The sequence below is a fragment of the Taeniopygia guttata genome, chromosome 5 (assembly GCF_048771995.1).
Source record: "Taeniopygia guttata chromosome 5, bTaeGut7.mat, whole genome shotgun sequence".
Lineage (NCBI taxonomy): Eukaryota > Metazoa > Chordata > Aves > Passeriformes > Estrildidae > Taeniopygia > Taeniopygia guttata.
In genome coordinates this window covers 10,657,123-10,673,682 of record NC_133030.1, presented here as the reverse complement: position 1 = coordinate 10,673,682, position 16,560 = coordinate 10,657,123, and the positions used below count along the sequence as shown (strand labels likewise).

The following is a 16,560-nucleotide window of genomic DNA, read 5'->3' as shown; positions in this document are numbered from 1 at the left end:
AGAATTAGGACTTTCCAAACTTCTCTGGTTACATCTTGTATTTCCTGGCATCTGCATCAAATTTACCAAATGAGCTTGGTCAATTTTTTTTTTTTTTTTGGTATTCTTATTCTATCCAAAAAGAAATTCTCTTTTATTCCAGCGCTATGAAAGGGGAGGGGAGAATAAGTGTGCTTGTATCATCCCCTCTGTTTCAAACTGGAATACAGGAATATAGGTGAGACATTCTGTGTGGTGGCAGGTCTGGCTCCATCCTTAACATGGTCATTGTGTGAAGCCTGGTGCCATTTGCGATTCTCAGATTGGTCCTTTGTAATAAATAATAAATAAATAGGGGGAAAGGGAATAAATAGCAAAAAATGAAGAGCAGAAGGGGAAATCAGTGGGGAAAAATAAGCAGGGCAAAGGAAATAAATAGCAAAAAGTGAGTAAGGAACAAACACCTGAATAGCAACAAGCGAATAAACAGGGGGATGCTCTGAGCAGCGAGAGGCAGCTGTGCAAGCTGAGAGCAAAGGCAGGTCCCGGCAGCTCCCGGCTCTGGCCGGGCTTTCCCGTGCCCAGCCCCAGCTGCTCCAGCGCCTCTCCCGCCTGGAACGGGGAATTTGTGGCCCCCGGGCTCCCGGTGCCGGCGGCTGCGAGCGGGAGCAGCTTCTGCTCTGCGGGGCTGTGGCGGCGGCAGGTTCACATGACTGAGCTGCGAGAGATAGCAGGAGCGCTTTTTTTCCTTTTTTTTTTTTTTTTTTTTTAAAGCAGCTCCAGTCTGTGCACAGTTGGCTCCCAGCTGACAGACAGAATGTGGGGTGGGCTTTGTCACCAGAACGCTGGGTACTGCATGCCCAGCTATGCTCGCAATTCCACAGTGCCCAGAAACCTGCTGCTTATGTCAGGGTGCAGCCAGCCTGAACACATAGAAATTGGGTAGCTTGATTTTTGGGTTGTTTTTTTTTTTTTTAATATTTTTTTTTGCCTCTTTCTTGCCTGCAAAGATTATATAATGAGGGGATTGCTGCTAAAGTAAAAAGGGAAAATGAAGTCTTTGTTAAATGCCTTCACAAAGAAAGAAGGTAAGCGATGAAAACAGAACACTTTAATGTTTCAGACTGGTGTTTTCTTGTGTACATTTAATATGATTAGCTTAGTGACTCTATAATTAATCAATTCCTGCAATTTATTTTTCAAAATTATTTGATGTTAGACAGTCCATTTAGGCAAGTGGTTATTAAAGCTGGATGTGACTTTATTCCTTTTAGGATTTTCTCTGAAGAATCAAATAGTTATAAAAATGTTTTTGTTCCCTAAGAAATGCATTTGGAGATACAGAAAGATTTTCCTAGGTGAATTTTATCAGTGAATGGTGCTGAATTGCACCTTCAGATGTATGAAGTGCCAGGAATAGGATTCAGAAAACTGGAGGAAGGATTATGTGGTACTTTCAAGTATGCTTTTAGGGATGATAAATTTAAACTTTTGGGGCACAGAACTGGTTCAGTATTTTCATGTCATTTTATATCAAGGGTTTTTCCAAACAAGTTTTGCCACAGTTATTCTTGCAGTTCTGAAACATGGTTAAATATTCGGGGAAAGCAGAGTCCAATAGGGACTAAAGCATGGACATTTGCATTTCATCATTTTTTGTTGTAGTTCTGTTTTTTAATTGTGAAAATAATATAAATAATGCTGATAAGAAGTAGCTAAAAAAATACCCACCCACTTACAGTATGCAGATTGCTGGGGAAAAGAAACAGTTGGGTGGAATATTAATCACTTCAGGCACAGAAATGTTTATTTTTAACTCTTTCTATAAAAGATTTGTGTTAGACACACATCAATTGGTGTAATTAGTTGTCCTCTTCCCTATTTCCTGTAGTAAAGGCTAATTTTGCTCATAGTTCTCAAGAATAGAACATTAATAGCAAAACAAAAGCTAAACTCTTAAATAAAAGAGTTATTAATGCTTATTTAATGCTCTTAAATATGAACATTAAATGCTTGTAAAATGCTCCTGAAGTGTGTAAGGGAAAAAGATTTCCTTTCCTCTGGTGCCTGGAGGGTGGTTTCTCCAATCTGTCAGTACAGATGTGCCCTGCAGCTCTCTGTCCATGCTGTCACCATGCCCTGGCACCCTGTCCTTGTCCTCCCTCCCACCAGCAGAGACCCCACCAGCCTCTCCAGAGTCCCAGTAAACATCCCCAAAACGCTGGCACGATTTTGTTTTCTCCGCCTGTGGCTGGAAGGGCTGGGCAGGCTGCTTTCAGTTTAATGTGAAATTAATTAAAATCGAAAGGTCAGACTCAATTTTTACTGAATCCAAGGCAAACTTTGGTGACCTGAGGGAACAGCACTAGACCTTCTGGTAGCAAACCTGAGCATGCCAAACATCCCCTATACTCAGTTTGTGTGTTTTCTCCTTGACTGAATTCTGCTTTGTTGTACCTGGAAAAGATCCCATCTTCAATGAAGTGTTTTCTGGAGCTGTATTCCAGATGTCAAAAATAAAGGAATGTAGAAATGTATCTCTGCCCCACACATCGACTTAAGGGTCTGTATGTGCCAGTTTTGGAGACAAATGCTGTGAGTTTGCTGCAAGTTAGCACTAACTGGGGCTTTCACTGTGACATCTGAAGCACCAAGGTGTTCTCATGACACCCTCAGCTGCTTTGAAACCTTAAAGAAATATGGAACGGAAAAAAACTTGAAATGTCAGGAAAATTATCCAGAGTTTCTGCTAGTTTCTAGCATAAGCATTGGACTTCTGTTCTTTCTCCCCTATTAACAGCTTTTAAAGTCTATTTCCCTTATTTCAAAAGAAGCATGGGAATGAATTGAAGCCATTTCTGTGCATGCTGTTCCTGTGTTTGGTTGTTCAGATATTGTTGAGCCATTTACTAGAGGAAGTTTCATCTCACTGGAAATACCAAGGATGTTAATGTAAAAAATTCAGAATTCTAATTGATAAACTGTTATAATAAATTGACTCTGGTGAAAATGATACAAACCATTCTTTTACTCACAGTTCCATCTCTATTTTATGCTATAAATATGCTCTCAGCTTTGCACTGAAACCTTAAATTTTGCTTTGTTCTCTCAATTAAAGGCTCTATTTCAAGGCAGGACAGATGGATTCATATCTATATTAATATTTATGTGAATTTATTTACTTGCATTATGACAGACATTCTTATTCTGTTTTTTTTTTTTTTTTTTGTGGTTTTGAAGGGTATTGAATGAGTAGAAATTTCTGGCTTTTTGTAAATGGCACTTACTGGCACTTTAGACATGAAGGATGCTATTTTGTGGGTCTTCTTTCCAATTTAAATATGATTTTTTTCTTTGAGAATTACAACAGCTCAGTGAAGCCCTCAGAATAATGCCTGGCTGCCTTTTGTTAGTTATGCCACTGTGACTTTTTGAATGTAAATCTGTGCACTTTGGCTCAGGTTTTGTGACCCCATGAGCTCCACCGAGAGAAATTAATGAGGGCAGTTACAATAATGGGGATCAAGGCCACCATGAGGTTTTGGGGTCAATTCTTTTATGACAGGGCAGGAAATTCCATCACATCTGCTGATAACTGAGTCCTTTTTTATTAGGGAATTTGCCTTCTAAGTTGCACTTGGGACAAACTGACCCACTGGAGTGGGAAAAGGCGATCTGGAAAATGGTGTGAATGCTTGTGTGTACCAGGAGCATGCATGGAGGGCTGGACCCTCTGCTCGGAGTTAGATATGTGCCACCCTTGCTTTGTTTTGTGTTGTGGCTCTTTCATTAAGGAGTTTCTTGGAGCCTTTAGATACCTTGGTGTTCCCTCTGGGATGTGGCACATGACGGAGCCAATGTATTACCCTGGGGTAATATGCTCTATATACCATAGTAATGAATGTGGTAGGAATGCCAGGATTAGAAAGAGGGGAATGCCTGGGGATTGCAATGTAATAGAGTTCTGCCAGGACAGGAAGACGTGTCCTCGATTTTTAACCTGCAAGATGGGGATAAGGTGAATGTTCACAGATTTCAGGTTAGGCCTGAACTTGAACTTAGGTCTGGACCAGTTTGGGTACCAACTGGGGGATGGAAACTGCAAGTTCATTTATCAGGAATTTTGCTGGGCAGCTCTGTTCTGTGCCTTTCTGACTGAATGTGACAACACAGCACTCAAAAGAAGTGCTGAGCCTCAAACTTGGCAATAATGAGGTGTTTCCTATTTCCTAGAGCACAGTTCAGAGTGTTCAGCAGGCTCAGGGCACTGGTGTTGCCTCACCATGTATTCAAGCCAGCAAACAGGTTAATGTTGCTCTGTTGTTTTTGATTTAACGATGTTCTAAAGATAATTTGATCAGCTCTGCTGGCAAGGTGGAGTTTCTGTCTCTGCAGAAGAAACAATGCCATATGTTGCATGTGGTGGTAAACACACATGGATGTGAAATCATCTGAGATCACCCTCCATGTCTTTCTTTGCACAGTGCCCTTTAGGGAGGCTCCCACCTACTCCAATAGGAGGAGGAGGCCTCCCAGCACCTTGGCAGCCCCCCGGATCCTGCTCCGCTCGAACAGCGACAACAACCTGAACATTAACAACCTCCCCGAGTGGTCAGCCTCCTCTTCTGCCTCTTCACACCGCAGCCTTTCCCCTCACCTGCTCCAACAGATGCAGAATAATCCCAATGGAACTGTAAAAACTGTGGGGAGTTACACTCCATCCTCCCGGAGCCGCTCGCCATCCCTCAACAGGCTGGGAGAAGATGCCAAGAGGCAGCAGCACAGGCACATCAGGTGAGCTTTGGCTGTTTCACAGCACGAGGTACTCCTAAAAGCACCATGCTGGCCTGCCATGTTCCTATATGTTATTTACACTCTAGAATATATAGTTTTTCTTTCTCAGCACAGTGGACCGTGCCCAAGTGTAAATATTTTAATTGGAAGCACCAAAGCCAGCTGTTTCCTTAAAGAGCTTCAGCAGCCAGGCAGACTTTCAAGTTCAGCAGTGACTTAACACAGAGTTTGCACCTCCAGCTCAAAGTGCTGGCTCTGCACATCTTCCCATAGTTGAAATAAGGATTGTATATAACAGTGAAGCAAACTGCTTCTGGGATACCTGGTCCCTTCACAGAACTATTGGTCATGCCTGGAACCTGTGTTGGAGCTCGTCATGGGTGATGGAGCAGAGGCTGTTTAAGTTCTCTCTTCTGTAGGTGTGTGCTGAACCAAAGAGTGAAATAGAGGGAGTAATGTGATCTAGCAGGCATTCTGGGCAAATATCCTGCAGCTCTATCCCACTGGAGAGCAAATCTGACTAATGAGAGTCATGTAGATATTGTAAGCAATGGAATAAAGCAGAGGGCTGGGACTAAGTTTTGATCACATATGGGGGCTGCAGGTTTGAGAAGGCACTGCCCTGGACTCAGGAACTCCTGTCAAATGTGAAAGAGATGGAGCTGCACCAGGACAAGGAGTTAAAGTGCTGCAAAAAGACTGGGAGGCATCAGAGCTGAGCGCTGCTGGAGAGAACCAGAGCTCACACGTTTTGGCCAAACACATGTAACTCATTTGAAAATCAGGCTTTGTCTGTTCTGTTTCCTAATATATATGTATATGTCTGGTGTTCAGAGTAGAAAAGGACCTGGGCATTGTCAAGAAATGCAGCTGTTAGTTTCTCTCTGCTCTTCGTAGGTGTAAGGGATGTTCAGTGGAGTTTTCAAGTTAGTAAAACAAAATGTCATGTAGCTGACACTGCCTCTGTTACCTTGCCTGTTCCTCTGCTCTCCCTGGCCCTAGGCACTCAAACTGCCAGGCACTGTGATGGATACAATACTGCTGGACAGGGGAGATCTGGTGAATTGTGAGAGAGTTGTCTGGCATGTAAGAAGGAGTGAAATTAAAGGGAAGGATGGCGATACAGATGCTGTATGCCAGTGGTTTCATGCAGCAGAGCAAACTCATCTTGCTTTGTTGTATGTGATAATAATGGCAAAAGTTCATTTGGTATAATTTGGGTGGCATTTCCTCACGGAGTCCAGTATCAACTCAAGATCAGTCTGTAATGAGGCTTCAACTGGATGAGTTGAAGTGAGGAGGTTGTAAGGTTCTTTTCAGAGAATGAGTGTTCTTTTGTTCCTCTGGATTCTGCTGATGCCACCAGAGTGGGAGGTTCTACCTTAGAGTCAGTGATTATTTTAGCTGAATGGGATAAAAAGTGCCTTTTCATCAGTGTTCCTGGGATAACACACTTCAAATTCTAGAAGTATAAACAATCCTTTGAGCTGGGGGTAACAATTAGAATTTTTTTTTTGATTAAGCAAACATTTATTTGCTTTGACTTTGTTCAGCCACTTTCCTCTTCCCTTTCTGAAAAGTAGCTCAGGTGACAATGGGAGCCAATCTAGTGCCTGAGAGTTTGTGGATATAAAATTTTGGTGTTTCTCTTAGTGCATCAGCATCACAGCATCTGAAACTGCTACCCAGCTGCAGAATTCCCTCGGTGCCACCAAGACTTGTTTCAGAGAAGTCCAGAGTACATGCAAGTACTGAGAAGAGAGCTGAAGGCTCTCTAAATTTAAAGACAACTAAAAGGATTTATATATATAAGTTTTCCTGCAAATAATGCCTTTTCTTGCCTCAGGCCCATTTTGCAGTCAGAAATGGCGCCTTATATGACACTTTCCTCACAGATTTTGTTTAACTGCATGACCACCTACTTACTGTTAACTAAATGTGGGAACTGTTGCTGTCTCTGCTTATTATTTGCAAATAATAACAGTCACTGCGAAGCTGTTGCTCCCCTGAGATGGAAAAGCCCTTTTTAACAGAGCAGGAGGTTGGGTTGTGGAGCAGAAGCAGCCAGAGGGGGCACAGTGCTGGAGAAGGTCAGACTGTGACAAAGGGTTAATGAGGTCTGTGGAGAGGTGCTGGAAAGCCATGCTGGAAGGGGTTCATGTGACTTTTGCAGCCTGTGTGGCTCAGGTGTTCTGTCCTCTCAAACTGAAAGAGGGGAGATTTAGATTGGGTATTAGGAAGCAATTCTTTCCTGAGAGGTTGGCAAGTCACTGGAACAGACTTCTCAGAGAAGTTGTGGCTGCCCCATCCCTGGAAGTGTCCAAGGCCAGGCTGGAACAACCTGGTCCAGTGGAAGGTGTCCCTGCCCATGGCAGGGGGTGGCACTGGATGGTCTTAAAGGTCCCTTCCAAGCCAAATTGTTCTTGATTCTCTAACATTATTATAACAAGGCTGTTGCTCTTCACAGCAAAGTGGTTGGGAGTGGGGGGATCTGGGAATGAAAGGGAAGGGACAGCCTTTGTGTGGAATGTACCCCACAGAAATCAGTGAATGAGATGCCAGCACAGCCTCAGTGAGGGCTGAGCTGCCAAGGATGGCCACCTTCTTCTGGCTGAGAGAGAAACATGTCTACACCTCTCAAAATCTTCGCATCCTCCTGCTGGTCCTTCCTGGCATGGCACTTGCTGGGCTTGGAGCCCACGCTGGGGACAAGCAAGGGAGAGGAAAGATCTCTTTTTAAAAAGTCCCGCACCCCACGTTGCAGCCCTGATTTCCATTAGTTAGCCTGTTGCCTGAGAAGTTCTGCATTCCTTGTGTGGGTTTAATGTGCCATTTCCCTTTTCTCTTTCAGTGAGGGAGAAAATGAATGTATGTTCTGGGCTCACAGTTAAAGTAGATGCTGGGAGATAACACTGGGAATAGCTGCCACCAGACTAGGCAGAAACACAGCTTGATACAAGTGGAAATCAGATGTGTAGCTATAGTTTATAGATCTGGAGTTGGTTTTTTTTATGGTGATGACTGTTCCTCTACTTATAAGGAAAAAGGAATGGAGCAAAAGAACTGAAATCTGAATGTCATCTTTTCCAGGCTTTTTTTAAACAACTGTGAGAGTTGGCTGAGGTTTCTGGTGCAAACTCCATCACAGACATGCAACCAAAGCTCACTTCTAAACTCCTGAGTGGGGCTTACCATTAGCAGCATCCCTTCACAGTAATAGAGCAGAACAAGGTGAAAGGGGCATGTAGTTCCAAATGAGTTCCAAATGGTGAAGAGGTTACTGCAGGAAAACAGGAGTGTTCCTGATAGGAAAGATACAATAGGAGGGGGTTTTTATCAGACTTCTGTACCTATTGACTTACTGGCTCTCATTTTTGTAGGAGACTGGTTTAAAAAAAAAAAAAAAAAAAAAAGGTGAAAACTCAGCAGACCCCAGCCCTTGTATTTCATTTTGCTTAAAGCAGTTTGAGATACTTTCTTACATGAAGGCAAGCAGAGTGTTATAATCACCCTTCTTCCTTTGGTAGCCTAACTTTTCCTCACTAATCTCTTTTAGTATTACTCCTTCTCATTAATATTTTCCTTTTCTAGACTTTGGTTAAGACTGCAAGTTTTTATGCTTTGGGGTTTTTTTGAAGTTGACTGCAAGTTTGTTATGACAGGTTTCCCACCCTCTTTAGTATTTGCCTCTTTCTCTTTTCATATCTTTTTGACAGTTCACTCATTTTCCCACAGGTTTAAGAATGATCTTATGCATTGTTCTCCACCTTTCAACAATTCCTTTTTTTATACACCATGTCTGTGAGGTGGTGGTGACCTGTGGCTCTCCTGGGCACATTCTGGAGTCACTGAGTGAGCTGGTGATTGCCACCCAGAAGAAATGATCATTTGGAAAATGTTAACCACAAGTACCAGGCTTTGTGCATATCTAAATTTAACCTTGGGCCTTGGAGTGATGAAGTAACTTGATTATTCAGTCCATTTAGTTAATAATTCAGTGCTCTCACTTGTTCACTCTGTGTTACAAAGATATCCATTCCCAATAATTGTAAATACACACATTTTCAAGTCCCTCTGACAAATTGACATGCTGGGAATGTATGACGGGCATATAAATTTTGAATTTAATTAGGGCCTGGGAATGTGCAAGTTTAATTTGCGGAAAAATGAAAAGCTTTAATGCTGTGTGTTTTCTGTTCTAGGCCATTATGGTCAGGTGAATATTGATCATGTTTCATACTGAAAGATTTCAACTCTTAAAAGCTCCTGTTTGGTATTTTTTCTGCAGGGTTAGATGTCTTACTGGGAGAGAGTTTTGTTATTCACTGCTTAATTTAATCCTGCTAATGTGATGGTAAATTATTAACTTTCCCGTTTTGAGTGAGCTGTTAATGATTTTTCATTTCAATTTCCAGTGCCGTTTACAGTCCCAGTGCCAACAAGGATACTCTGTCTGCCTTGGATTATCAGGGTCCCAAAAGGAAGCTCTACAGTGCTGTCCCTGGGAGACTTTTTATCGTTGTAAAGCCATATCAACCTCAAGGGGAAGGGGAAATTCACCTGCACAAAGGAGATAGAGTCAAAGGTGAGCATCTAATTCATTTGGAATAAACCTTTTCTCTTGCTAGGTGGGAATTTTATGTAAAAATTATCTTTTACACAGGTAAAAATAATATGTATGTGAAAGTTCTTTTATGCATTTGTTTCTTTGCAGGGTATTTTGCTCCTGGTTCGGTTTTGTAACCAATGCATATTTAGTTGCCACTTTAGCTGACTTCAAAGTGCTGCCACAACTCACAACTTTGTGTAGTAATAGCACCATTTTCTCTTACCCAGGGCACGGAATTTGCTGCTGGAGCTATTCCAGAGGCACTGCTCCAGGGCTTTAAGGGGTTGTAAACCTGTCAGCTCTCTAAACAGCTCAGGAAGGGAATGGGGATAAGGTCAGCTCTGCTTCAGGCCCTTTCCTCCAGGAACATTTAATTGGTTGAGTGGAAAATGTCCCCTCATGGGATTTGGGATAAGTGGGTAGGGAGAACTTCCTGTAAATATAATTTTGGAGGAAGCATGGTAGTGCATGTGAAATTTCTGTTCATTACTGCATATACATGCTAAGACCAGGTTTAAATTAAGCTAAGCTTTGTTATTGCTTTGAAGGCAGTCAATACATCCAGGTACAGCTGAAAACCTGGGAGATAGTGTGTACAGGACTTGCCTTCCCCAGAGTGAGGTGTGAGGCTGTGGTTTTGCACATCCAGGTAAAACAGAATAAAAGAGACTTTGTGTTGCACCCATACGAATCAAACAAGAGTTATGGAAATCAAACAAAAGGGATTAAATTTAATGTCCTAAATAAATTATCTTGTGAAGGGCACTACTTATCTCACAAAGGAAGATTTCAAATACCTCCTCCCTTGAGCCTGCAAACAGTAGCTGGAAAAAAAAAATAGGGAGCCATAGAAGGTATTTTTGCATTTTTATTTTTGGATGCACTGATTCTGAGACATTTTTGAGTTTAATAATTTCTGTTAACTCCAGCCCTCAGAAGGTGTTAGACAGAAATTTGAAGGGTGCTGCACTTAAAGGTAAAACATGCAAAGTTAATTTTAAATGCAAGGACGAAGGGAGAAGGTTAAACTTAGAGTCTGTAGGGCTGAGAAGATAATTTTGCAGTTCTCAAGTTTGTTCTCTGATCAGGTAGGAAGCAGTGATTATGATCTCATGGTGCACAAAAACTAGGATGAAATTTTGGGAGTACTAAATAACTTTCTCCACTCAGTGTTCATAGGGATCTTGCAGGTGTCAATGGACAAGGAATGAGTGGCTGGTCCGTGGCAGGTGTTGGACACAGAGATGTTCAATTGTCCTGTTGGATTTAAGGGTGCAGGAATATTCTGTTTATGTAGAGGACTGAATATCAACCACACAGGTTCTTCTCACCAGACTAAGACAACTCTGGTCAGTTCTGGGAAAAGACAAGACAGAAATTGTGTTTCCTGGCAAAAGAGGAAACACTGCAACAGGTTGCCTGGAATACTGAATATTTTAGAGTCATTCCCTATCTGGCATGTGGTTTACCTTAGGTTTTGAGACTATTAAAAAATAATGAATCCAGATAATAAAAATAATCCCAGAATAAAGGATTTAAATTTCAATTAAGTGTTTAATGTTTTTGAAAAATTAATTCAGGAGCCCTTGGTTCTAATTTACAGTAACAGTCACTGGAAAACATTGCAGAAGGAATTAGTCCACTTTTCATGTTTTCATAGAATGGTGTAGCCTAAATGTGAGACCAGTGATTTTGGGGGGACACTCTAAATGCTGAAATAAAAAATGGACTTATGTCTAGGGTTTCTTCTTTGTGGGGAAAATGTAAGTTTATTGAAAGTAAGACATGAATTATTACTGTCATTAAAAGGGGGATGTGCCCATCCTACATCAAATCATTCCTGCAGGGATTATTTTTTCAGCTTCAAGAATCTGATTTGCACATTGAATCCAAATCTGGCAGAATTTTTGCAGGTCCATTTTATGTTTTAAAGCATTTTAGAGAGCTTTGCTGCAAAGCCAGGCAAGGTTTCTATATGTATCAGCCTGCCTTTGGAGAGGGTTTGGGGAAAGAACAAGTGTACATAGGGATTGTCAGTGTTACTCCCAAGGATGAAACCTTGAGAAACATAATTTAAGGCTGTTTGCATGGCAGGGCTGGATCAGTGTGTGACAGACTCCCAGAGCTAATCAAAGGGAAAACTTTCAGAACAAGATCAAATCCTATTTTGTGTTACCATGTCAATGGTTCCTCAGCTGCAGCAAAAAATATGTCAGAATGAACACGGCAAGGTCATGGAGAGAACAAAGAGTGCAGGGAAAAGACAGTGGTGCTTTAAAGAGGTCTCTGTTGTGTAACAGTATCCAAGAAGCTGTTCAAACTTTTTGTGCCAAAAATCCAGGTCCAATTAAATCTGGATTCCTGTCCCTGTTTCAGTCAAAATATAATTATTGCTAGACAATAAATGTAGTGATAGGACAAGGAGCAATGGCTTTGAACTGAAAGATGGTAGATTTAGACTAGATTTGAGGAGGAAATTCTTCCCTGGGAGGGGGTGAAGCCCTGGCACAGGCGGCCCGAGAAGCTGTGGCTGCCCCATCCCTAGAAGTGTCCAAGGCCAGGTTGGACAGAGCTTGGGGCAATCTGGGATAGTGGAAGGTTACCCTGTCACTGGGAGAAGGTTGGAACAAGATGATCTTGAAGGTCCCTTCCAACCTAAACTATTCCAGGATTCTGTGATGTTTAAAAAAATTACTCCATGTGAGCAGGATGGGCTCCCTCTCCACCCTCCAAAAGCACAGGCAGTAGAACTCAGAGTCCTCAGCGCTGTGAGAGTGCCAAAACTGCTGACTATAAGGAGATCCTGCATATTTTCCTCTTTCTGAGCAGGAATTCTTGGTACTGGATGTATTTTCTGTCTTTTACAGACTTACTTAGCAAGACCATGGCTCAGCCTGTTTGGGGTTTAGCAACTTGCTCTGTGCAGTACTTGGAGGAAATGGGAGAATATTAATCCCCATGGAATTCAATTTTTCCTTCACTTCGGAAACATACTCACTGAGAAATGGAAAAGCTTTGTCTTGTCCCCTCTCCGCTCCAGCCTGGTGACTGCACTGTTCTGTGTAAGATGTGTAAGACACTGATGCCCAAGTCCTGGCTCTTGGAGTGCTCTGGGGAGTTCAAACGTGGCCTGGCACTGGCTGTGGGATTGTGCCCTGTGTTCAGGCTGACCCCAGGGAGATGCTCATCACGAGTACATCCCATGAGACTAATCACAGCAAAGATGTAGCAAGGCATTTATTGCAGGGATAAAACCCCAGAACAACATATTAGAGAAAGGGATTACTTGGGAAATGTTTTTATGGATTTTCTTTTTTTACTTGGCAGAATTAGAAGGGTCACAGAGAGCGATGAATTCCTAAACTCTTGATGAAAAGTCAGATGTTTTCATCAGATGCAGATGAAGCAGGGTTCTTTTTTTGTTTTTGTTTTTTTTTTCCTTTCTAAAACTGGTAGAAGTGCATGAGTGGCAATAGTTCACAGTATGTGATACAAGGAAACTGCTCGGAGAAATCTGTGAATGGGCAAGGTTCAAAAAAATGTAAACTAAACAAAATGGTCTTGTATTCATAGGATATTATGTAGCCTGTACAAAAATACCTGCTGTATTTTTAGTTGTTAGTCATACACACTGACATCTTTTGTGTGTCTGCCACTCATGAGAGAAGAGCCATGGCTGCTTGCAAAAATAAATCTGATATCTTTATTTATATCAGAACTGCCCTAATCTTATGTTTTCACATAAATAAAGGAGACCTAGTTTGATTCCTCACTGAAGCACTTCTAATATTTTGGTTTTTATTTTTTTTTCTTTCTTCCTTCTGTATCTGAAATTCCATAGCAATAAATCTGTCACTATCCAAATGCACACAAACATATATAAAATATCTGTAAAACTAATTTGAATCAGCTTTTATGCTCCTAAATTTAATTCTTACACTGGAAATTAAGTGGTCTCTTTGATAGCAAAACTCAGAGATTGTAATGCTCAAAAAATTCTTTGTGTGCAAATTAGTAGTTTTCTTGTCCATGAAGATAAAGCAATAGAGAAGGTTTTTGGGAAGGTAACAGGTCTGAGTTCCAGGTGCAGACAGGCTCTGGTCACCTCAAAATTAAAAAATCAGAATTGTTTTCAGAGTCTGGGTTATATTAAAACATACCTAAAATGCACATAAACTATCCTTCACTGATTTAGAAAGAAAAAACCCACCTGATTAAAATACTTTTAGAGCATTTGAAGTCTCACACTGCTCATAGCTTTGTTTCTCTTGGTCTTCTGAGATCCTTCTTCTTTCCAGGCTGCCTCCCTCCCCTGCTCTCTCAGCTTTTTCTAGTGCCCAGTGTATGGAAAAACAGGGAGTTATTTCAGTATCTCAAATATGCTCCAGCAGACTTCCATGAGCCCTCTGAAATACCTCTGGTGCAGGCACATCACAGAAGAGTTGTGGTAAACCCAAATGGCAGCTCTCATCTCCATTCCTCGGGGTCAGAGGAGCAGGAGTAACTCAGTAGCAGCAGCTCAAGCATCTGCTCTGGGCAGGAAGTCAGTACTTCTGTGCATCAGAAATACTGACCCTTGCAACTCTGCTTTTATTTCAGTGTGATCTCAGCCAGCAGGGCAATCCAAATATATCACTAACATTTTCATTTCTTGTGAAATCCACTTGTAAGTCATTTTGAAAAAGAAAGATTATTAAACCCCTGCTGTGCTCAGAGATATTGCCAACAGACAGTGCTTGTGGGCAGGAGGAAAGTTGGTCTCCTGGGCTTTTGCACTTGTTAGATTAGTAAACAAAATACTGGGAAGGGATGAGCCTCAGAAAGGCTGTTCTGTTTCTTCAAGAGCATTTTGTACCTTGTGTGGTAAGTGTGGCAGCAAAATTGAACCTAAGAGGTTTGCAAGGTGTTGTTCAGCTGCTCTTTCACATGAAGGATGAAATAAATGTGAAATGGAATATTAATCTTACCCAGGTTCACTGGTCTGTTTTGCTTCCTTTCTGTCTCCTTATTTGAATGGTTTGATTCCACTTCTTAGCACGACAAACAACGGCTCATCACAGGTCCTATCCTAACTCATCCCTTCAAGCTGCTTGTGCCTGAAGGGCAGGACAGAGTGGTGCTATCAAAATGTAACAAAGACCTGGACTTGCTCCTGCTCCAACAGGAGAGTTCCTTTTGCTGTCAGAGGCCACGGGAAGGGATCAGGAGGTAAAAGCATCCAGAAAGCCCCTGTCATCGTGCTTGACTACTTTAACACATCCTTTCTTGGGTAGTTAGCAACTGGTCTGGAATGTTCAGGGGACAAGGGAGCACTAGGAGTCAGAGGGGAGCTGTGAGTACACCGGTGTGGTGCAATGCAACACTGCAGGCTCTGCATCTGGGTTGGCTTGGGGCCCCTTCTCCATTAATTCTCTCTGAATTCCCCTGATTCAAGTTCAGGCGTTGCTGTGGAGAAGAGCAAACTTGACTCTGACTGCATGTCCCTCAAGAGAACTGGGGATCAGTGGGTGGACTTTTGCAATGTGTGATTTCTGACCAAAACTCAGATCAGTGCAGACTGATTTCTCACACTGTTTTCATCTCTCTCTCACTTTCTCAAAACTATTTTATAGAACATAAATAACAGGGAAAAGGTGATCTTCATAGAAACCTTATGGCAAGGGGAAAAAGCTCCCACAGAGGGCCAAATGTAGAACAGCACAGCTCACTCAGTTCTCTTTCAACTGAGCCATATTTCCTCAGATTTAGAGGATTATGTGCAGCTTATTGTATTTGCAGGTTTGACGTAGAAAGTGGTTGCTCTGTTAGTAGCCCCAGTCATCTTCTCACCTTGAGGTTCTTTTCCTGAAGTGCTTGTTTGCACTGTTTCTTTCCTGAGAAAATAGAGGTGAGAAAAGATGAAGAGGTGTTTTAAGTCAGGATCTTTGCATTATCTCCCTAATTTGGTCAGCTCCCATAACTCAGGCTGGGAAGGAACTGCTGCATTTCCTTCTCCACCACAAGAAATGTCTGTAGGACTGCTGTCCATTCTGACTGCTCAGGTCAATTAGCCAGAATCATTAACTGCAGATACATGAGGTTTCCCTTCCAGACTGTTGGTGGAGTGCCCAGGAAGGTCTCTGTGTGCTGGAATCCTCCCTGTGCCTGGCGGCAGGGTGAGGGGCACTGAGTCCTCCTCACTCTGCTGCTCTAACCTCAGGTTCTGTCAGGCTCTCTTGATGACGTCTTTGGGAGCCAGAACCAGCCTGCCCAGAAGAGAAAACAGCCAGATCCTGCTTAGCATCCCTCCCAGGGAGGGAGGGATTGCTGTCAGGAGCCAGGAGGGTCAGAGGAACAGAGTCAGAAAAATCCCTGTCTTTAACAGAGAGTATTGCAAATGCAGGTGAACCCAGTGGGAAGAAATGATGATGGGTGACTCCAGTTCAGAAAGCGGAATGATTTCTTTATTATAACTATACTAAAATACATTAATATGCTATTTAAAGGAGATACTAAAACTACAAACCTATTTGTTCTAACTACCATATTTAACTAACTCACAACCCTCTCTCGAGAGTCCAGACACAGGTGGCTTGGATTGGCCAACAGGCTCAAACAATCCTCACCTGAATCCAATCAAGCAATCACCCCAGGTAAACGATACTCCAAACACATTCCACATGAGAAAAACAAGGAGCAGAATAGAAATTGTTTTCTTTTTCATTTCTCTCTGTGCTCTCTATGAAAAGTCCTGAGAGAAGAATGTGCTTGCCACAAGAGAGCATGATTAAGTTGTAACTTGTGCTGACCTTCATTTATGTTGTATGTAAAGTTTGTTTGCATCCAAGAGTCACAGAATCATAGGATGTTTTTAGGAGTTGGGATGGACCTTAAGGGTCATCCAGTCCTAATCCCTGGCTTTGGTCACATCCAGGAACGAGACACTGCAGCCTCCAATAAGCGTTTCTGCATAGATTGAAAGTCATTTGGAAACTCTCCTGCCAAAGACAAATAATTCCAAAAATTTATGTCAGACAACAGACGTTTCAGCAGGAGAAAAGCCTAAATCACAATGTTAATTATTTCTGAGAGAAAAAAGTTACATCTCTACCAATTAGAAATTAAAAATATCCTGTATTCCAAAGAAGAAAATTGAGATGAACTTTACCTCAGGACACAAACCCAGAGTTTTTACATCA

At 42.0% G+C, this 16,560-nt stretch overlaps 1 protein-coding gene across 10 annotated transcripts in view; it reads left to right on the top strand.

Annotated features, from left to right (window-relative positions):
* The window catches only part of SHANK2 (SH3 and multiple ankyrin repeat domains 2), a 269,302-nt gene that overhangs the window by 89,082 nt on the left and 163,660 nt on the right, over positions 1-16,560 (top strand). For 7 of the 10 annotated variants that reach the window (XM_072929511.1, XM_072929512.1, XM_072929510.1 and 4 more), the window contains 2 exons: positions 4,464-4,773; positions 9,189-9,358. In XM_072929511.1, the coding sequence (XP_072785612.1) occupies positions 4,464-4,773; positions 9,189-9,358 (480 nt within the window). Of the gene's footprint in view, positions 1-185; positions 1,068-4,463; positions 4,774-9,188; positions 9,359-16,560 lie in introns of those variants that run through there. The other 3 variants (XM_072929514.1, XM_072929519.1, XM_072929515.1) reach the window with 3 other exon arrangements.